The sequence below is a fragment of the Jaculus jaculus genome, chromosome 14 (genome assembly GCF_020740685.1).
Source record: "Jaculus jaculus isolate mJacJac1 chromosome 14, mJacJac1.mat.Y.cur, whole genome shotgun sequence".
Classification (NCBI taxonomy): Eukaryota; Metazoa; Chordata; class Mammalia; order Rodentia; family Dipodidae; genus Jaculus; species Jaculus jaculus.
The window spans coordinates 56956201-56979510 of record NC_059115.1 but is presented as its reverse complement, the minus strand read 5'-3'; the positions used below and the strand labels follow the sequence as shown (position 1 = coordinate 56979510).

At 39.0% G+C, this 23310-nt stretch overlaps 1 protein-coding gene across 2 annotated transcripts in view; it reads left to right on the top strand.

Annotated features, from left to right (window-relative positions):
* Positions 1–23310, top strand: part of Fcho2 (FCH and mu domain containing endocytic adaptor 2) — a 119884-nt gene that overhangs the window by 67164 nt on the left and 29410 nt on the right. Inside the window, exons 13-19 of one of the 2 annotated variants that reach the window (XM_045134360.1) lie at positions 1491–1666; positions 4827–4838; positions 5189–5213; positions 7663–7705; positions 11117–11208; positions 17318–17344; positions 22546–22649. In XM_045134360.1, the coding sequence (XP_044990295.1) occupies positions 1491–1666; positions 4827–4838; positions 5189–5213; positions 7663–7705; positions 11117–11208; positions 17318–17344; positions 22546–22649 (479 nt within the window). The remainder of the gene's footprint in view (positions 1–1490; positions 1667–4826; positions 4839–5188; positions 5214–7662; positions 7706–11116; positions 11209–17317; positions 17345–22545; positions 22650–23310) is intronic. The other variant, XM_045134361.1, reaches the window with a different exon arrangement.

The window sequence follows — 23310 nt, the reverse complement described above, 5'->3', positions numbered from 1 at the left end:
TTTAAACATTTTTATGTTTGGGAGCAGATTGAGAGAGAGAGAGAGAGAGAGAGAGAGGGAGGGAGGGAGGGAGAGAGAGAGAGTGGGAGAGGGAGGGAGAATGAGTGAGTGTGAGAATGTGTATGGGTGCACCAGATCCTCTTGCTTCTGCAAATGAATTCCAGGTATATGCACTACCTTGTGCATCTGTCTTTACATGGGTATGGGTACTAGGGAATTGAACCCTGATTGGCAGTCTTTGCAAGCAAGTGCTTTTAGCCACTGCGCCATCTTCCCAACAGAAATAACATACTTATCTGTTGACAATTTTTTGTTTGTTTGTTTTAGGTAGGGGCTCTAGCCCAGGCTGCCCTGGAATTTACTGTGTAGTCTCAGGGTGACATTGAACTCATGTCAGTCCTCTTACCTCTGCCTCCTGAGTGCTGGGATTAAAGAATTGTGCCACCACGCCTGGCTGTGCTAACATTTTTTTTTAATATATATGTATCTATATTTTTTAAGTATATACATTTATACATATATACATACACACACACACACACATACATATGCACACACACACACACACACGTACTTTTACAAGGAGGGAGAGAAAGTGAATGAATAGGCACATTAGGGCAGTCAAGATGCACGTGTCACCTTGTGCATTTGGTTTTATGTGGGTACTGGTACTGGGGTATCAAACCCTGGTCATTAGGCTTTGTAGGCAGGTTTCTTAAACACTGAGCCATCTCCCTAGCCCAACAATTTTTTTTTTAACGTTTTTTCAAGTCAGGATCTCACTCTAGCCCAGGCTGACCAGGAACTTACTCTGTAGTTTCAGTCTGGCCTCATACTGACAGTGATTCTCCTACGTCTGCTTCCTGCATGCTGGGATTAACGATGTGTGCCACCATGCCTGGCTCAATGTTTGTTTTTTTTTCCCAACTCAAGCTTTATTGCCTCTGATTCTTTAGAAATACTATTGTTGGAGTCCAGCACACTTATACCCAACATCATTTTAACTTGGCTTGAGTTTGGTATGCAGAGGGAACAACTGCTTAATTTCCATGACTTATTTAAAGAGTTACTTGTGCTGGAACCAGCTGAACTTTTTTTTTTTTTTTTTTTCAAGGTAGGGTCTCACTCTAGCTCAGGCTGACCTGGAATTAAGTATGTAGTTTCAGGGTGGCCTCAAACTCATAGCAATCCTCCTACCTCTGCCTCCCGAGTGCTAGGATTAAAGGCGTGCGCCACCATGCCCGGCTTTAAACTTCATTTTTTTTAGAGGGGGAGGGAGAGAGACATTTGGCATGCCAGAACCTCAGCCAGTGCAATCAGACTCCAGATGCTTGTACCACCTAGTGGGCACAAGCAACCTTGCATTTGCCTCACCTTTGTGTGTCTTGCTTATGTGGGACTTGGAGAGTCGAACATTGGTTCTTTGGCTTTGCAGGCAGCTGCTAAATCATCTCTCCAGCCTTAAACTTAATTCTTTAACTGATGTTCACATACCAAAGAGAACCATTTCTACTCATCTAGTGATTCTGACTCTGAAGATGAAGAACCAAAGAAGTACCGGATAGAGATCAAGCCTGTGCACCCGAATAACTCCCATCACACAATGGCTTCTTTGGATGAGTTAAAAGTATCTATAGGGAATATAACGCTCTCCCCAGCAATATCTGTAAGTAAGAACATGAGCCAATTTGTTACCCACCTCCCCCCTTTTTTTCCTTATCTGCCTACAGCTGGCTAATTTAGGAATAGTTAAGTATATTGGGTGAAAGAAAATTAAAGCTTGTTGATTTGTGTTAGCTCTACTTTGCTTTTTAAAATTTTTTTTATCTTATTTTCTTTTTTTTTTAATTTTTATTAACATTTTCCATGATTATAAAATATATCCCATGGTAATTCCCTCCCTCCCCACCCCCACACTTTCCCATTTGAAATTCCATTCTCCATCATATTACCTCCCATTACAATCATTGTAATTACATATATACAATATCAACCTATTAAGTATCCTCCCCTCTTCCTTTCTCTTCCCTTTATGTCTCCTTTTTAACTTACTGGCCTCTGCTACTAAGTATTTTCATTCTCATGCAGAAGCCCAGTCATCTGTAGCTAGGATCCACATATGAGAGAGAACATGTGGCGCTTGGCTTTCTGGGTCTGGGTTACCTCACTTAGTATAATACTTTCCAGGTCCATCCATTTTTCTGCAAATTTCATAACTTCATTTTTCTTTACCGCTGAGTAGAACTCCATTGTATAAATGTGCCACATCTTCATTATCCACTCATCTGTTGATGGACATCTAGGCTGGTTCTATTTCCCAGCTATTATAAATTGAGCAGCAATAAACATGGTTGAGCACGTACTTCTAAGGAAATGTGATGAGTCTTTTGGATATATGCCTAGGAGTGATATAGCTGGGTCATATGGTAGATCAATCTCTAGCTGTTTTAGGAACCTCCACACTGTTTTCCACAATGGCTGGACCAGATTGCATTCCCACCAGCAGTGCAGAAGGGTTCCTTTTTTTCCACATCCCCGCCAACATTTATGATCATTTGTTTTCATGATGGTGGCCAATCTGACAGGAGTGAGATGGAATCTCAATGTAGTTTTAATCTGCATTTCCCTGATGACTAGTGACGTAGAACATTTTTTTAGATGCTTATATGCCATTCGTATTTCTTCCTTTGAGAACTCTCTATTTAGCTCCATAGCCCATTTTTTGATTGGCTTGTTTGATTCCTTATTATTTAACTTTTTGAGTTCTTTGATTATCCTAGATATTAATCCTCTATCAGATATATTTTTATTTACTTTTTATTTTTTTGGTTTTTGGAGGTAGGGTCTCACTGTAGCCCAGACTGACCTGGAATTCACTCTTTCCTGGAATTCAGGGTAGCCTCGCACTCTCAGGGGTTCTTTTACCTCTGCCTCCCGAGTGCTGGGATTGAAGGTGTGCACCACCACGCCTGGCTGCTTTGCTTTTGAAAGTACCTTATAAGAAAATGAAAAGTACAGAAAGTTAATAGTTTCTGTCATTTGTTGTATTCTATAAATTACTGTTTGTGTTCTATAAACTGTATATCTCAGAACTTTCGTGAACTGTTAACGTTTTCCTCATGTAACTTTAAAGTTTTTTCCCTCATGTTTTGAAACATTATGTAAAAGAAATTCCATGAAAATGAACTTACAGTTTAAATTAAATCTTGACCCTTTTTATTTCGTCAGGAGCTTGAAAGCAGACCTCTGTGCACACCAAACCCTCCCTCCACTGTTGAGCTCCACTCCACCCCCTGTTGGCCTGTTCTTTTTTTCTTGTCTTTCATTATAACATTTGCACTTTGGTGAAGAACAAAATATTACTGTAATCTTTCTGTTGATGATGTCTTCCTAATTAAATTCAAAACTATTACACTGTGGAGGAAAAAGACATCTTAGAATGATACATATACATATATTATCATACCTAGTTTAGAATCTTTTTTTTTTTCTCCTTAGTTTTTCAAGGTAGGGTTACTATGTTGTCTCAGACTAGCTGCTAAAGCACAGTGGTTCTCCTACCATTGCCAAGTGCTGGAAAAAGTAGTTTTTTTCCGGCACTTTAGAATTTAATTTTAGAACCATTTTTCCCCTACCAAAATATTTCCTCATTCCCTTGCCCACTTACAGTGCTGTGTACCAACCCAGGGCCTTTTGCTGTACTGTTGAGGTGAACTCCTAGTCCCCCAGACATTTCTAAAGTGAGGTTTTATTATAGTATAACTAATTAAAAATTAACTAGCTGGGCGCGGTGGCGCACGCCTTTAATCCCAGCACTCGGGAGGCAGAGGTAGGAGGATCGCCACGAGTTCAAGGCTACCCTGAGGCTGCATAGTGAATTCTAGGTCAGCCTGAGCTAGAGTGAGACTCTACCTTGAAAAACAAAACAAAACAAAAAAAAAACAACAACAAAAAATTAAAAAAAAATTAATTAGAATTTGGTTATAAAAAGAGTTGGGTTTTTTCCAGGTAGGGTCTCACTGTAGCCTAGGCTAGCCTTGAACTCACAGAGATCCTCTTACCTCTCCCTCTCAAGTGCTGGGATTAAAGGTATGTGCCACCATGACAAGCAAGAGAGTTGTTATTTTTGTGAAGCAAAGAATTGTGGACCATTAAAATTTTTTTTTTTTTTTTTTTTTTTTATGTGTATTTTCTTTTTTTTTTTTTTTTTTTTTTTTTTTAAATTTAATTTATTAGTTTTCTTTTCAGTAAATACAGGCAGTTTGGTACCATTGTTTAGGCTCATCTGTGATCTACCCCCTCCCATTAGACCCTCCTTATTATTGAAAATGGGTCGTGCATTGTGGAGTTAGCCCCCAGTTATTAGTATGATAAATGTCTCTGAAAATCATGACCCAACATGGTCTTATTGTGTAAGACCATAACGAATTAAAAAAATATACATGTGTACATAAAATAAAAGCTTGAGGGATGCTATGTGTACCAAAATGTTAAGAATCTCTTTCTGGTTAATGAGATATAGATGTCCTTAAATACCTTTTTTGTCTCATCTCACTTGTGTTTGTTTTTTAAATGAACGTGTTAATTTCATACTCAGAAAGTAAATAGGAGAACTTTTAAATAGTATTAAATTTGAAAAGAGATGTCTTTTAGTAAATTTTGATGTCCAGTGTAGTGAACTAGCTAACTTTTTCTTTCTAATAATGTATTTTAAGATGTATATGTTTCACCTAAGATTTAAAAGAGAAATTATTAGTACATGAAGACTGGATAGTTCAAATTTTATACTGAACACTGTCTTTCTTTTTCTTTCCATGTACTTCTAGAGACACAGTCCAGTAAGTTCTAAGATTTTATATTTTTGCCTGTTGACTTTTTAAAAAATCATAATGTTTGAATGTTGATTTTTAACAATTAGTGCTAATTTTATAAATTAGAGAACCTTGCTATAGATAGTTTTAACATTTTAAGAGCATTTTATTTAAGTTCAGAAATACAGGAATTAAACTATATTTATTGTTTTTTTACTGTAAAACAAAAATTACCTAAAAATTTTTCTGCATATTTATGTAAATATAATTTATAGTTGAATAGGTACATTAAAAACAGTATACACTAGGTTTTTGGTATTAACATTTTGCCAAGTTAAATTATTTGTTTACTGATACTTATTTTTTTGCATTTTTAGGTGCAAATGAATCGGAATTCATCCAGTAAGTTTAACATTTGAATTAGTTATTTTGGGTCTGTAAAAATCTGTTAGGTGAGCTATGCATGGTGATGCATGCCTTTAATTCCAGCACTTGGGAGACAGAGGTAGGAGGATTGCCATGAGTTTGAGGCCACCCTGAGAATACAGAGTGAATTCCAGGTCAGTTTGGGCTAGAATGAGACCTTACCTTGAAAAACCAAAAAATAAAAAAATCTGCTAGGTGGGTGGAGAGATTGCTTGGCCCTAACATGCCCATTCTCTGTATCTCTTCTCTCTGCTTGCAAATAAGTACATAAAAAAATATTAAAATAGCCAGGCGTGGTGGCATCCGACTTTAATCCTAGAACTTGGGAGGCAGAGGTAGGAGGATCAATATGAGTTGAAGGCCATCATGAGACTGCATAGTGAATTCCAGGTCAGCCTGTGCTAGAGTGAAACCCTACCTTGAAAAGTTTTTTTTTAAAAATTGAAATAATAATAATAAAATCTTGTTAGGCAATTTGTTAGTCTTATAGTCTTGTGTAGTTAATGGTTCAATTCCCCAGTACCCATGTGAAGCTACATATGCACAAAGTGGTGCATTTGGAGCTTGTTTGCAGTGGCCCTGGTGTGCACATCCATTCCCCCCTGACACACATACACACACAAATAAATAATGAAAATATTTAAACCATAAATATGGATGCTAGCTTGGTGACAGAGGTTTTTGGGAAATGAGCATAAGTAGAGACTTGCATTATAGAGATGAGGGTAAAATGAAGGAAGATCAAGGCTAGCATAGTAAGCACTTTAGAAAGAAGAAATAGCCGTGCTGAGCCAAATAAAGAGCGCAGCTTGAATAGGCATTGTGGCCAGTGTGGCCCTCCTCAATAGTGTGCTGTGCTGTCCATGTTCATGTACTTTGCTTTCGCCAGCTATTGCTTGTGGTCTACATTAAGGTGCGGGGAAAGGTTATTATATTATACACTAGCATGACTTACGATACCAGGGTTACTCCCTTGTTTGTCACGTGCTTATGAAATGACGCACACCACGAGTGTAGATAGCAGCAAAAGATTTGTTCTGGTTTGCTGCACAAATTTCAGTGCTCACAAGTAGGACTTTGTTCAATAGCTAGTTACTACTTTGGTGAGTATATATAATATCAGTCTTACAACTTGAAAACTGCCTCTATCATTTACCAATTAAAAATCTTCAGTATAGGAGTTGTACACATCAGGAGCTGGATTGCAGTGGCTGGAGGCCCTGCGGTGCCAATTTATTTGCTATCATAAAAAAAAAAGGCCAGTCTGTTGGGATCGCCTCAAAAAAAAAAAAAAAAGTTCTTGAGTAAACACATTCTTCATGTTATATATAGTCCATATCTCTTTTTTTTCTTTTAGTTTTCGAGGTAGGGTCTTGCTCTAGCCCAGACTGACCTGGAGCCCACTGTGCCGTCTCAGGTGGCCTCCGCTTACAGTGACACCACGGCTGGTTTAACAGTGCATTGTTGATGTTGGCTTTGTTTTTTTGAGGTAGGGTCTCACTTTAGAGCAGGCTGACCTGGAGTTTACTTTGTATTCTCAGGGTAACCTTGAGCTCACAGCGATCCTCCTACCTTTGTCTTCCAGGTGCTGGGTGTACGCCACCATACCTAGCCTTTAAACTGTAAATTTTACTTATTTATTTATGGGAGGGAGGGAGAGACAAAGAGAGAGAGAGAAAGAAAGTGAACACACCAGGGCCTCCTGCCACTGCAAACTCTAAACACAAGAGCCCCTTTGTGCATCTGGCTTTATATGGGTACTGGGGAATTAAACCCTGATTGGCAGTCTTTGCAAGCAAGTGCCTTTAACCACTAAGCCATTTCCCTAGCCCTAAAAGGTAAATTTTAATGGATAATGTAGCTTTGTTGACTTAAGATTTTTTTTTTTTTTCCTCAAGCCAAGTATGGTGGTGGGAGGCAGAGGTAAGATTGCCATGAGTTCAAGGCCACCCTGAGACTACATAGTGAATTCCAGATCAGCCTGGACTACAGTGAAACACTACCTTGAAAAACAAAAAATCAAACAAAAACATTAAATAAAGTAATTAAAAAAGAAAAAAAAACACCCCAAAACTCACAAGAGCCGGGTGTGGTGGTACATGCCTTTAATCCCAGCACTCGGGAGGCCTCAGAGGTTGGAGGACCACCATGAGTTCAAGGCCACTCTGACACTACAGAGTGAATTCTAGGTCAGCCTGGGCTAGAGTGAAACTACCTTGAGAAACAAACAAAACAAAAGAATTTCTCAAAGCTTTTAGAAGAAATGTGGAATTAGAAATTCATCTTCTTTACTTGATCTTCATGATTGTTTCTATGTTTTCCTCCTAAATTCTTAAGTATTAGGATATAGGTATATGCCTCTTTATTAACACATTTTATTTCTTACATTATGTGCTGTTTTATAATGTTTTAATTTTTTAATTAGGTGAGGAGTTAACAAAATCAAAGCCAGCTGCTCCACTTACTGAGTAAGTTCACATTTATTTCTTCTGTAGACTTTATTGTTTAGATTAGTTTAGGTTCAGAGCAAGATATAGTGGAAGGCAAAGTCCTATACACTGCCCATTCTTACATACACTAGCCTCGCTTGCAAAGTCCCCTACCAGATGGGCACATGTTACAGTTGATGAAGTTGCATTTTGACAGAGATTCACTCAAAATTTGGTTTCTAGGATTCATTCTTGGTGGTGCGTGTTCTGCAGGTTTGGACAGATGCATAATAAATGCTGTGTAACATTAGAGTGTCTGTCATGCAGTGTTTTTGCTGTCCTGAAATTTTTCTGTGCTGTGCTTAGTAAAAACTCTATTTTCTAGAGTTTTCCAGTAAAGTGTTTTCCTATTTTCTCAACTGTAAAATTCATGTTTGAGCTTTTAGATATTTTCTTTTTTTTTTTACTTGATAATTATTTTTACAGTGATTAAAAAAAAAAAAACAGATTTAACTGCCTAGACCTCACAACTTTTAAGTGTGATGTCTTAAATTTATGCACATCTGTTTTTCACTAGTCTCAAGGGAATTTTCTCATGCCTTCCTTCACTTTTGTCTATAACTTTTCAAACAGACTATAAGTAATGAATTTTAAAATGAATTGTGGTGGTTTGAATCACATGTCCCTGATAAACTCATTAGATTTTGAATGCTTGGTCCCCAGCTGATGATAAGTTGGGAGGTCGAGCCCAGCTAGAAGAGGTGTATTTTTGCTGGGGGACTTTGGGGTTTTGTAGTCAGCTTCCCCTTGCTAGAATTTGGCTCACTCTCCTGCTGCTGTTTTCCACCTGCTACGGCAGTGATGTCCAGCTTCTGGTCATGCCATGCTTTCCCCTGCCATCATGGAGCTTCCCCGGGGGTCTGTAAGCCAAAATAAATACTTGCCTCTCATCAGCTGTTTTAGTACAGTTCTGTGCTTTCTCCCAAAGAGAAGGTAACTGCAACATGAAGAAACATCTGAATTAAGATGAAAAGGCAATAAAAGGTCAGATGGCCACCTTATCAGTTCTTAAGAAGTAGGAAGAGGGCTTGAGAGTTGGCTCAGCAGTTAAGGCGCTTGCTTGCAAAGCTTGATGACCCAGATTCAATTTCCCAGTACCCACAAAAAGCCAGATACATAAAGTGGTGCGTGTATCTAGAGTTTGTTTGCAGCACAGGAGGCCCTGGTTTCACTCCAAGTAGAAAAGAATGTTAACCCATTGTTTGATGATTCCCTTTTCACTTCTCTATTGATAAAATATACTTTGGATTTCATGGTTTTAAAAAATATTTTATTTTTATTTATTTATTTGAGAGAGAAGCAGGAATAGGTAGGGAGAGAGGGAGAGAGAGAAAGAAAGAGAGAGAGAATGGGTGTGCCAGGGCCTCCAGTCACTGCAAATGAGCTCCAGTTGCACACGCCCCCTTGTGCATCTGACTTACGTGGGTCCTGGGGAGTTGAATGTGGGTCCTTTGGTTTTGCAGGCAAACACCTTAACCACTAAGCCATCTCTTCAGCCCTTCATGTTTTTTTTTTACATGAGTTAAAAGGTGGGCTTAAGCCGGGCATGGTGGTGCACACCTTTAATCCCAGCACTTGGTAGGCAGAGGTAGGAGGATTGCTGTGAGTTTGAGGCCACCCTGAGACTACAGAGTGAATTCCAGGTCAGCGTGGGCTAGAGAGACCCTACCTTGAAAAAAACACAAAATTGGGTTGGAGAGGTGGCTTAGCAGTTAAGGCACTTGCCTGCAAAGCGAAAGGACCTAGGTTCAACTCCCTAGGATCCATGTAAGCCAGATGCACAAGGGGGTACACACATCTGTAGTTCATTTGGAGTGCCTGGAGGCCCTGGTGTACCCATTCTGTCTCTCCCCCTGCCTATTTCTGTATCTCTCTCTCAAATAAATAAAAATAAAATATTTTTTAAAAATTAAAATAAATAATAAAAAGGTGGGCTTAATGAAATGGATAGTTTAAGATTATTTGATACTATTGAGACATTACTTGAGTATAGTGGTGTTATTTATTGGATTTAGTTTTTAAGGATAATTTGCTTAGCATTTAAAAGTTTGCTTTTAGAAATCGTTTATATAATTGTAATAACAGACTTTACTGAAGAGGATGTATGTTTGCATAGCTACATGTTAAGCTGTTAAGTGTGGACTTTTACATAATTAACACTTTTAGCAGAGTAGGCCCATTTACTATTTTAAGATTTCTTTCTGGGCTGGAGAGATGGCTCAGCAGTTAAGGTGCTTGCCTGCAAAGCCTAAACACCCTGTTTTGATTGCCCAGTACCCACGTAAATCCAGATGCATGAAGTGGCACTTGCATCTGGAGTTTGTTTACAGTGGCTAGAGGCCCTGGTGCGCCTGTTCTCATTCTCTCTCTCTTTCAAAAAGTCCTTGACCCCTTTTCTTCATGTTTAATATAAAAGGGCAGCTTTATAAAATTGTTAATGATTTCACTTCATTTAAATTTTCCGTTGAAGACTGGATGCTAGATGTGAACCAAGAGAGCTCACAGTAATTCATAATGTACTAGCTGTGTGTTTTGGCTAGCTTGTTTAGAGTCTTGCTGGTTTCCTTCATTTGTAAATTTGAAATTAGTGCTATTCTGACAGTAATGGCTGGAGTCTTAACAAGGTATGATGCCAGGAGATTAATTATTATTACTTTTTTCCTGCCAACTTTACATAGTATTGTTGTAGATTCTGTTTAAATACTGTTTGAGTCTATTACATGTTCTCACAGAAGCCATTGTCAGTGTGTTCAACTTTTCTTTTTGAGGCAGGCTGTCACTCTAGCCCAGGCTGACCTGGAATTCACTATGTAGTTTCAGGGTGGCCTTGAACTCACGGCAATCCTCCTACCTCTGCTTCCCAAGTGCTAGAATTAAAGGTGTGTTATTTATTTATTTATTTATTTTGAGGTCAGGTCTCACTCTAGCCTAGACCTGAAACTCACTCTGTAGCTCCAGACTGGCCTCAAATTCATGGAGATCCACCTCCCTCAGTGCCTAAGTGCTGGAATTAAAGGTGTGTGCTACCACACTTTGCTTGATAGTATCCCACCTTTTAATTATGTATACTGAGCGATTTAAATTCTGTGGAATAAAAATGGGTAAATAAAGCCGAGTGTGGTGGTGCACACCTTTAATCCCAGCACTTGGGAGGTAGAGGTAGGAGGATTGCCGTGAGTTTGAGGCCACCCTGAGACTCCATAGTGAATTCCAGGTCAGTCTGTGCTAGAGTGAGACCCTACCTTGAAAAACCAGGAAGAAAAGAACAATAATAGCAACAACAAAAAAACCCCAAACAAACAAACAAACAAAAACAAGAAAAAAAGGTTAAATAGATTTTATTCTGGTAAATAATGTTTTGTTCAAACCCTTGTTTTCATGGTGTGACAGGAAAGGGAGCGATGACTTACTTGCTTGGGACCCCCTGTTTGGCTCGCCTCTTGATTCATCGTCTTCAGCTTCACTAACATCGTCATCATCCGGTAAGTGTGTGTTGTTTTAACTGTAGAACACACACACACACACACACACACACCTTCACAAGCAGAGCAAGACATCCAAAGAAAGAGAGAATGTGTGTGTATAGGCACACCAGGTCCACTGGCCACTGCAAGTGAACTTCTGATACATGAGCCACTTTGTGCAGCTGCCTTACATAGATAGTAGAGAATTGAACACAGGTTGTTAGGCTTTGCAAGTAAATACTTTAACTGCTGAGCCATCTTTCCAGCCCTAGTTGCTTTTTTTTTTTAAAAAAAAAATTATTTATTTGAAAGAAGGAAAGAGGCAGACACACACAGAGGGGGAGAGAGAGAGAGAGAAAATGGGCACACCAGGGCATCCAGCCACTGTAAATGTACTCCAGACGCATGTGCCACTTTGTGCATTTGGTTTATGTGGGTCCTGGGGAATCGAAATGAGGTCCTTTGGCTTTGCAGGCAAACCCCTTAACCACTAAGCCATCTCTCCAGCCCCCTAGTTGCTTTTTTTCTAATTGATTTATTTACCACTTTCATATTATATTTAATATAATTAATTTTTAGTTTGTTGTAGTGACAGATAAAATAGTTTTGCTTTTTGTTTGTTAATTTTCTATTGTGTAAAGTCAGCCGGGGATTGAGATGAGATGGGAGTTAGAACATCTCATCTCTTTTTCAATGTCTGTTGCCCTTGCTCTGTCCAGGCTTTGGGATTCATGCTGTGACTTTCATATTGCCAGGAGGGCCATTTGTCACCCTCACTGTATTCTGTGGCATAGCTTTCTGTTTTGCCTTTGGTATATTCTAAAGTTGAAATGCCTTGAATAACATTGATTATACTGTAATTATATAACTGTAATTCCCAGTAGAATTAACTAGTATGAATGAGACAAAAAAAATTTTTTTTGGTTTATTTTTTTCAAGGTAGGGCTCACTGTAGCCCAGGCTGACCTGGAATTCACTGTGTAGTCTCAGGGTGGCCTCAAATTTATGGTGATCCTCCTGCCTCTGCCTCTGCCTCTGCCTCCCAAGTACTGGGATTAAAGGCGTGCACCACCATGCCTGGTTTTGAATGAAGTTTTAAACTGTGCCACAAACAAGAAATTCTCAAGTGATGTGGATTCTTTTTTGTTTTTTCAATATTAAAAAAAAATATTTATTTGAGAGAGAGAAAATAGGCAGCTAGAAAGAGAAAGAAAATGGGTGTGCCTGGCCCTCTAGCCACTGTAAACGAACTCTAGGTGCTTGTGCCTCCTTGTGCATCTGGCTTATGTAGGTCCTGGGCAATCAAACCTGGTTCCTTAGGCTTTGCAAACAGGTGCCTTAACTGCTAAGTCATCTCTCCAGCCCCAGATTTTTTCTTACATTGTGATGAATTTATTTTTCTCACATTTTAATTTCCATCTACCTACAATGATTATTTTGAACACATTTCCCCTGCTTGGTTTCTAATTTTTTCCACCTACCCCTTTCTCTCTCTCTTTTTTTTTTTTTTTGCTTTGTCTTGTCTGTTCATTTTTAAAAATGTTTTATTGACAACCTTTATACATATACACAATGTACCCTGATCATAATCTATCCCTCTCACTACCTTCCTTTGTCTCCTTTCTGGTATCCTCCCTTCACTGAATCCCTTTTCTTTTATTTCTTCCTTTTTCTTTTCTTTTTTTCCAAGGTAGGGTCTCACTCTAGCCCAGGCTGACCTAGAATTCACTATGTAGACTTGGGGTGGCCTCAGACTCATGGTCCTGAGATTAAAGGCATGTACCACCAGTCTGGGTCCCTTTTCTATTTTGATGTGTATGGAAGTCAGCCCATTCTTTGACTGCATATTCTTTTTTTGTTGTTGTTTTTTCAAGGGTCTTACTGTAGCCCAGACGAACTGCAACTCACTCTGTAGTCCCAAGCTGGCCTCAAACTTAAAAGAGAACCTCTACTTCATCCTCCTGAGTGCTGGGATTAAAGGCAGGTGCCACCTTGCCTGACAACTCTTATATTTTTTATGCCACCTCTGCCACAATGGTTCTCAAGTCTTAGAAGATGTTGTAGAGATGCCTGCTTAATTCTGAACCCTTCACTGTCACCATGTCTCAGCATTTTGATGAGCTTTGACTATCCCCAGTAGTCACCACTATCTGAAAAAGAGAACCTTCTCAAACCAAAAGTGAGAGTAGCATCAATGTATGGGTGTAAACTTAAATATTCAGAGGGTAAGTTGATGGGCATAATATATTCATTTAGCCAAAAACCAGTAGTGGCTCCCATGCAGGACTTAGGACCTCTTACGCTGTATAGGCTTTTGACTAGGTTTTCAGTACTATGAATGAATTCCCTCCCTATAATGGGCCTCAAATCCAGTAGAACAGCACATATGTCCCCCATAGTAGACATGTCACCATTGTACAGGTTGACACATCTTGCTGGACTGGCCAGTTACATAGCTTGCAGGGTCCACTACAGGTAAAGCATGTTAATGATTTTTCTCTCTGAGAATGCTGCAGAGCCCTTTCCATCCCTATAATAAGTAGTCAATAGGGTGAGGCTTCCAGCTCAACCCCAGCTTGATTTCTCATTGGCCGACAGCCAAAGAATTTGGTATCTTCAGCAATAGGCTCTTATCATCTAGTTCTGGTGGGAACCAAGAAATTTAGCTATAGCCTGTATTGTTTGGTGGGTAACAAGGTCCTTCCTTGCCACCAACTTCTTGGAAGCATCCCACCACTGGCACTGAAAATTTTCTGTAACTGTGGCTCTGGGTTCAACATTATCCACTGCCAGAGAAGTAGTAGTTTGCATGTGGCTTACTCATAACATCGTTAATTCTGATTAACCCTCCTTCCACTCTCTCCGTTCCTTCATCCTCCTCTCCTACCTCTGCTAGATATTTTCAATACTGCCCTCTACTGAAATGTCCACTATACCTTCCTCTTATAGCTTGGTTTCTCCTCTCTCCTCATGGCCCCTTTCTAGCTTCTTAGCCTCTCTAGTGACTCTTACTCCAATTCACATACAAATCCAGATAAAATAACTTAGCTTAGAGACTTTGTGGCTTAAGCAGTAAAAACTCACTAAGTATCAGCTGGACATTGTGGCTCATGTCCATAATCCCAACACTCGGGAGCCTGAGACAGGAAGATCACATGTTCGAGGCCAGCCTGGACTTTGTCTCAGAAGGACAAAATAAAATCCCTGAGGAGCTATTGGCAATAATCACTGGTTGGGGATACTTGTTGCCAAACTGCTTTCCATAGAGGCTATAGCTTTCCCAAGGTATATAGAAGAGTTTAATGAATATTTTGTTAAATTGTTCTGATGAGAATATGTTAAGTTTCTTTACAAAATGTAAAATTCCCATTAGCCAAAATTCAAAGCAGGCATAAATTCATGTTCAATAAAACCACTATTTTTTCAAAATAAGAAAATAGCTGGGCGTGGTGGCTCATGCCTTTAATCCCAGCACTCAGGAGGCAGAGGTAGGAGGATCGCTGTGAGTTCGAGGCCACCCTGAGACTCCATAGTGAATTCCAGGTCAGCCTGGGCTAGAGTGAGACCCTACCTTGAAAAAGAAAAAAAAAAAAAACAAAATAAGAAAATAAATCACTTTAAACTGACCTTCTGTCCTCTTCTCTGGGATTTTGAATGTCTATACAATATTTGAAGTTAAGTGTACTGGAATCCTGAAGACAGAACGTGAGTCAGTTGACTTCATGCCTTGTCACTATACTAGAAAAAAGACTCATTCTGTTCAACTTCACTACATTGACATCTGCATGAAATGTTTTTGTTGTCTGTTTTATAGACAGAAAAAGTAAAGCTCAAGAACTTCTCCAAGGTGCTAGATGACGAGAGCAAGAAGACTTAGCCTGAATTTATCAATTCTGAATTCATTATCCAGTCTCGTTGACAGATTTTAAAAAAGCCACGAGGAAACATTTTCTTACTGATCATAAAATGAATATTAGTATTTAACATTAGGTTGTTTAAACAAAGCTAAAAATGAATAATAGGAAACCTTAACCCTAAACACTATTTGGAATGTTGAAAGGAAGGTAGTGGGTACCTAATTTTCAGAACACAGCAAAGAAATAGCTAGTTGAATATGTATAGTCTTTCTCAATGAGTATACTTAGCATTTAATTTTATAGGTATAACTATAAGGATATTGGGAAAGTAATAGTACAGAAAAACTGAAGTCGAGCCAGACATGGTAGTGCACACCTTTAACCCAAGCACTTGGGAGGCAAAAGTAGGAGGATTGCCATGAGTTTGAGGCCAGCCTAAGACTACATAGTGAATTCCATGTCAGCCTAGGATAGAGTAAGACCCCATCTTGAAAAACCAAAACAAAACAAAAAAAATAATAAAATAAATTCTAAATAGTTCTTTAAAATTGTAGTATTATTTTATTATTACTTGTTAAAATCTTTAATAATAAGCTGTCACAGAAGCTTTAGTTATATCTGATTTTTTTAAATTATACCTGTTGATTTTTTTCTACTTTCTTTTTCTTTCTTTCTTTCTTTTTTTTTTTTAACCAAAAAAGTTCTCTCTCGTTACCTTATTTTAAAAAATATTACTTCTTTGCAAGAAGAGAAAGACAAAGAGAGAGACATTCATAGAGACACCCACACACACAGAGAATGGGTGTTCCAGGGCCTCTAGCCCCTGCAAACAAACTCCAGATATATGTGCCACTTTGTGCATCTGGCTTTGGGTACTGAGGAATTAAAACTGAATCATTAGGCTTTGTGGGGAAGTGCTTTAACTGTTGAGCCATGTATCCAGGCCCCTCTTATCTTAAGAATGTTTTATCCGCCAGGCGTGGTGGCGCACGCCTTTAATCCCAGCACTCGGGAGGCAGAGGTAGGAGGATCGCTGAGAGTTCGAGGCCACCCTGAGACTGAATTCCAGGTCAGCCTGAGCCAGAGTGAGACCCTACATTTAAAAACCAAAAAAAAAAAAAAAAAAAAAAAAAAAGTTTTATCCATATAACTGTTACTAGGTAGAAAAATAATTCATTCTCATCATTTGAAGTTTAGCAGCTAGGAAATGATTGAACAGTAATTAATGTTGTTTTATGCATGTATCTGTTTGTTTTTTTTAATTTAACACAGATATTTCATATCTTGTTTGGTTTTTATTATGTATGCGTTTTTAAACTTTATAATATGAAAAATAATGTAAAACTTTTTACCCTTTAAAAATGTTGTTATGGGTGGCACATGCCTTTAATCCCAGTACCTGGGAAGCAGAGGTAGGAGAATCACTGTGAATTGGAGGCCACCCTGAGCTAGAGTGAGACCCTACCTTGAAAAACTTAAAAAAAAAAAAAAAAAGGGAAAAATGTTATGGGGTTGGAGAGATGGCTCAGTGGTTAAAGGCACTTGCTTACAAAGCTTGATGGCCTGGGTTTGATTCCCCAGTACTCACATAAAGTTAGTTGCATAAAGTGGGCATGCACCTGGAGTTCGTTTACAGTAGCAGGAGGCCCTGTTGCACCCATATATATACACAGTCTCTTTGTCTGCCTCTCAAATAAATAAAATATATTTAAAAAAAAATGTTACTGTGTTCAAGAGGTAATTATCTTGTTATATATTATTTTCCAGCTTTCACTTGAATATGGTTACTGGTCAAGCTGATTAGTACATACTGTGATTTTCTGTTTTATAAATTGGACCTGCATAAATTTAATGAGATGATAATTTTAAGTTTTGCTCCAGCATTAAAAAAAATTTTTTTATTTTTACTTGCTTATTTGAGAGCAACGAGAGAGAGAGAGAGAGAGAGAGAGAGAGAGAGAGAGGGAGAGAGAGAGGGAGAGGGAGAGAGAATGGGCGCGCCAGGGCCTCCAGCTGCTGCAAATGAACTCCAGACACGTGCACCCCCTTGTGCATCTGGCTAATGTGGGTCCTGGGGAATCAAGCCTCGATCTGGGGTCCTTAGGCTTCACAGGCAAGCGCTTAACCTCTAAGCCATCTCTCCAGCCCTGCTGTAGCATTTTTTACTGTACTCTTCTCCCCCATCTTAATACCCTCTTCCCTCTTCATTTACAAAGCTTCACCATGTCCAGGTTGTGAGATTATTCCTTCCTCTTCTTTGTCTCTTTCAGAATCTTACTTCAGTCAGTTAATAACTGGTAAGTTTAATGAGAACATGTAGAGCTTGGCTGTCAGTTTCAGTTGCATCTTATGCCATGTGGACTATACCTTAGCATTTGTGTTTATTTCAGACATAACTATCAGAATTCATATGTTTTTTTCAAATTTAACACAAGTATTTCATATCTACTTCTTTGGTAAGCCCTTTCTTCTCTGTCCATGGGTAAATGAAGCTTTTAAAAATCATTAGGTGGTTTTTTAAGGATATTTTTACATACTTATTTGAGCGAGAGCAAGGCTGCCAGGGACTCCTGCCACTGTAGATGAGCTGCACACACACACTTCACCTTGTGCATGTGGTTTATGTAGATACCAGGAAACAGAACCCAGCCAGCCAGCTTTGCAAGCAAGTGCCTTTAACCCTGAGCCATCTCCCTACCCTAGGCTGGTTTTTAATGTCAACTGCATTGCTGATTTAGCTAATATACCTTCTTTTACAATTTTACCACTAATCAGGAATTTGCAGAGTACCACATGTGCACAGAACTAGTATGGTGTACTCTTGCTAAATCTTTTCATTCCTTATACTGGCTGTTGAAACTTCCTTGCTTCTCTGAAAAGCAAGAATAATTCTGACTTTAATGGTTTTATATCTTCAATTTAAACAAAAAATATTATTTATTTGTAAGAAGAGAGAGAGAATGGTTACGCCAGGGCCTCTTGCCATTGCAAATGACCTCCAAATACATGCACCACTTAGTGCATCTGGCTTTATGTGGGTATTGGAGAATTGAACCCAGGCCATCTGGCTTTGAAAGCAAGCACCTTTCACCACTGAGCCGTCTCCCCAACCCTAGACCTTTAGTTTTACATAAATTTGGACTTTTCTCATAAGAATTTTAAGTGTCATAATATTTTTTCCTCAGTTACTAAGTTTTAAGACTGGGATGTACCTCAGTCTTAGAATGCTTGGCTAGTGTGCATGAGGCCCTGCATTCAATCCTTAGCATAGAAAAACTATAAATAAAAAGATTTGAGTTGCTCTTTTTTTCCAGTGTCAGGTAATTAAAGTATCAAACTGAAGCAAAAGAACTATTTGTCTATATAGAATTGCATTTTAATTGTAGAATTTTTCTACTGCTTATAGATCTTAGTATTTTTAATATTTTTATTTTATTTATAGGTGGGGGAGGGAGGGAGGAGGGAGAGAGAAAGAGAGAATAGGTGTGCTAGGGCCACTGCAGATGAACACCAGATGCATGTGCCCCCTTGTGCATCTGGCTTACATGGGTCCTGGGGAATTGAACCAGGGTCCTTTGGTTTTGCTGGCAAGCATCTGAACCTCTAAGCCATCTCTTCAGCCCCCCTGAATTCTCCAGGGTAGAAATATCACTTCTGGGCTGGAGAGATGGCTTAGCGATTAAGGCACATGCCTGTGAAGCCTAAGGACCCAGGTTTAATCTCTCTCCAGATCCCACGTAAACCAGATGCACAAAGGTGAGGCAAGCACAAGGTCACAAATGCCCACTAGGCGGCCCAAGTGTCTTGAGTTCGATTGCAGTGGCCAAGGCCCTGGTGTGCCAGCTCTCTCTTACTTTTTTTTGGTTTTTTGAGATAGGGTCTCAGTCTAGCTCAGGCTGACCTGGAATTCACTATGTAGTCTCAGGGTGGCCTTGAACTCACGGCGATCCTCCTACCTCTGCCTCCCGAGTGCTGGGATTAAAGGCGTGCACCACCACGCCCGGCTCTTACTTTCTTTAAAAAGAAAGAAAGAAATATCACTTCCTTACTCACTGCTGTGCCTAGGTGTATAATTAAAATTTTGATTTGAAACTAAGTCAGATTCTGGGAGTCTAAAACCTATTGCCCCAAATGAGTGGTGGTATATACCTGTAGTCCTAGCACGTGGATGCTGCAGCAGGAAGATCATGAGCTTGAGACCAACCTGAGCTCCATAGTGAATTCAGAGTCAACCTGAGACTTTGTGTTTGCGAGGGGAGGGAAGAGAAGTGAGAGAAAGCCCATCTCCAGGCCATTCCCCAGCTGTTCTGTCCTATGGTAACAGCACACCAGAGAGCACAGAGTTTCCTTTTGCTTCATGGTCACAAAGTCAGTAGATTTCCTTTACTGATCAGTATGTTACAATTATTTACTCCAGTGCAGTTTTAAAGACCTTTCAGAGAGTACATTATTAAGCTGAAAGTATGTAAAGGTTTCCTGATGCTTTGGATGAGATGTGTTGTGGTGGCTGCATCTCTGAGGACCAACATGACATTTACCATAATACTATATGTCCTGAAAAATTACTGACAGAAGAAACTAACAGTGCTGCTGTTTCGTCTATATTATTATTGCTTCTGGATTCTATATTAATCTCTGCCTTTGTTTTGGATTAAAAGTGTTATGCTTAATATATGTTGTCTATTCTCCTCAGATGTTTGAAGGCAAATAATTGAGGAGATCATATCACCTTGGTTTTTGCTATGCAGGTTACTTCTGTTTTTTGAAGCGCTATGTCTAATATACATTTGTAGTAGTGAGTTCCATCACAACCACCAGAAGTAAAAATCAGAACACACCTAGGGCACTTAGAATGAAAACAAAGCCACACGTGGTGACACATGTCTTTAATCCCAGCACTCGGGAGGCAGAGGTAGGAGGATTGTTGTAGTTTGAAGCCAGCCCGAGACTACGTAGTGAAGTCCAGGTCAGCCTGGGCTGCAGCAAGACTGTCTCGAAAAACAAAACCAAAAGAATGAAAATAATGGTAATAATATCCTTCAGAGGTTTTTACAAGCAGTGCATAATACTTATTTGTAAACATAGTTTTAGTAAGTATTATTGTTCCTAGCTTTCCTTCAAAAGCAAATTCTTATTGTTTGGAGAAACTGAATTTCACATTTCTACCAGGCTTTGTTTGAGTCCATTTCAGTGACATTTGGACAGGTACCTCTTCAGTAATGTAGCTTCCTGTGTAAATGATCTCCTATGTTAAGCTCTTTCATAAGCTCGAAATACCACAAGTCTAGTTCAGTGCTAGGTTCATTGGTAGTGATCTTGGAAAGTAGCTGTGTCTAGCACCTTGAAGCGCTGTGGCCACTTCTTCCGATGTATACTGTAAAATGCAGCGCGGCAATGTGAAAGGACTGGTGCTGTTCGGAAGAAGGCAGCCGCCTCCAAACCCAAGCTGTTTTTCTTGCTAGCTTTTTTACTGTTTTCCTCAAGCAACCTGACCATGATTACATCCCTTAATATATTATTCTTTCTCCTTACTTTCAATCTTGTGACTATTCTTTTTCTATTGGTCTCTTCCCATTACATCCTTTCATGCCTTTGTTCTTCCATTGATGACCAAGGGTCTTTTGCATGTTTGCAGTTGTGGAGTACTTGTTGAATATATTCCTTTCTACCCATTATGTATTTCAGTCTCTGAATTATATGGCATATTTTAGAGTAGACTGAATGGTTTTGAAAGTCATTTTATTTAAACATAATTTAAACATATTGCCTGTCTATTTCACTCCTGTTTTGATTATGCTAACACTTGAGTGGCTTTGATAAAATATATTTGAATTTTATTCAGTAGTCTTCATTTAGTAATATGTCATGATGAGGGTATTAAAGATTAGGAATACTTGGTTTTTAAAATTATAAAAATTGGGCCAGGTGTGGAAGTGCACACCTTTAATCTCAGCACTAGGGAGGCAGAAGTAGGAGGACCACATGAGTTTAAGGCCACCTTGGAGCTACAGAGTGAGTTTCAGGTCAGCCTGGGCTAGAGCGAGACACTACCTTGAAAAACCAAACAACAAAGAATTCTAAAAATTGCAAGTGCCTCTGAAAAATTGTGTACACTAAATTTATGTAGGATTTAAGAAAAGATATTGAAATACTTAGAAAATTAGTTGTACTGATTTGGGAAAATAATTTTAGCAATTAGATAGAAATTTTAAATATTTATTTACCAGAGAGAGAATGGGTATACCAGGGCCTCCTGCCTCTGCACTATGTGCATCTGGCTTTATATGGGTACCAGGGAATTGAACCCAGGCCTGAAGGCTTTGCAAGCAAGCATCTAACTGCTGGGCCATCTATCCAGCCCACAAATAGAATATATTTAATGCTTTTAACTATTTTTATTGGGAATGGAGAGATGTCTTAGTGGTTAAGGTATTTGCCTGCAAAGCCAAAGGACTCAGGTTCGATTCCCCAGTACATTTGTAAGCCAGAAGCACAAGGGGCGCATGCATCTGGAGTTCCTTTGAAGTGGCTGGAGGCGCTGGCATGTCCATTCACTCTCTTTCTCTGTGTGTGTCTGCCTCTTTCCCTCTATCACTCTTTCAAATAAATAATTTTTTTAAGTAGTAAATATTTTTATTTATTTTCAAGGGAGGACAGAGAAAGAGAAGGGCACTCTGAGGCCTCCTGCCATTGCAGACATACTCAGATGCATGTACGACTCTGTGTGTGCATCAGGCTTTATGTGGGCACTAGGGAATGAACCCTGGCCTTAGGCTTTGCAGGCAAGCACCTAAACCACTGAGCCATTTCTCCAGCGCTGTTTTAATGCTTTTAATTATTCCTAAAAATATTACAGTTTGGTTTAACTTAAGTCAAATTAACAAGTTAAATTAAGGTAAGTGTTTTATTTAGAATTCACATTATTCTGAAGGCACAGCTGCAAAGCCTTGGTCTCATATGACTCTGTGATGTAGATGTAGTGGGCCGGACCTGGTGGCACACACCTTAAATCCCAGCACTTGGGAAGCAGAGGTAGGAGGATCACTGTGAGTTTGAGGCCAGCCTGGAACTACAGAGTGAGTTCCATCGAGGTCAGCCTGCACTAGAGTGAGACCCTACCTGGGGGAAAAAAAAAAACCCAAACAAACAAAAAACTAGATATGTTGGTAATAAACTGAAGGCTTTTGAACTGAAATTAATTTATTTTTATCAATTGACTTCACATTTAATTTTTATATGTGTAAAAATGAGACAGGAATAAAGTTTATATGTCAGTTTTATTGAAAGATTTAATGATTGTCTTCAGGAATATTATTGGTAGCTTTGAGAAAAAAATATTTGATTGATAGATTCCCAGTATTTCAACCAGTACCTATAATTACATTAAACATTCCTGGAAAATGAGCTTTGAATCCTAAGAGTTCCTGTATAATAGAATGTCTTCATGTAAGAATTGCTACATACTAATGATTTTCAAATTCTCTTTTCTCCCCACCAGCCAGGCCCACAACTCCTCTTTCTATAGGCACCATTGTCCCACCTCCAAGGCCTGCTTCCAGACCAAAGCTTACTTCAGGCAAACTCAGTGGGATTAATGAAATAGTATGTACTCAGGTTTTTTTTTTTTTAAATATATAACTGTTTTGATTTAAGATGCAACTTTTTTTTTCTGTATGCCCCTGTATAATTAAGTGCTTTAAATTTTCTAAAGTTCTCAAAGAATAGTAAGTTTCCCTAAATAGTGCTTCCTTTGCTCTCTCTCACTACCTCAGAATCATACCTGCATAGCAACATGTTGCCCAGAAGAAGAGAGATCTCCTAAGAACATTATGATAGCACACAAACACTAGTCAGTACCCACTGATGCACAGTAAAGCAATTTTCATGTACTTCTGCTGAGAGCTCAGTCTTAGGGAGGAAAGGTGATGTGTTCGTAGTCCTTAGAAAAGTTCTGTGGGACATTTGATTCAGCTTTCTTTATTTTACATATAAGAGACTGAAGTCCACATCAGTTAACTGACATAAAAGTATATATGGGATGGGAGGAAATTGATCCTCAAAGGTCATCAGATAATGACAGAGAAATCTGTGGTCTTTTTTTCGCGAGTCTCACCAAGATCAACCTTCTCAGCTTCAATTTGTTCTGCTTTGCTTCATCTTCTACACTGATTATTGGATTGCTACAATTAGTTGTTTTTTTTTTTTTACATGTTTTAGATAGAATTAAATTTCTAGGACTGAGGATATGGCTCAGTGGTTGAAG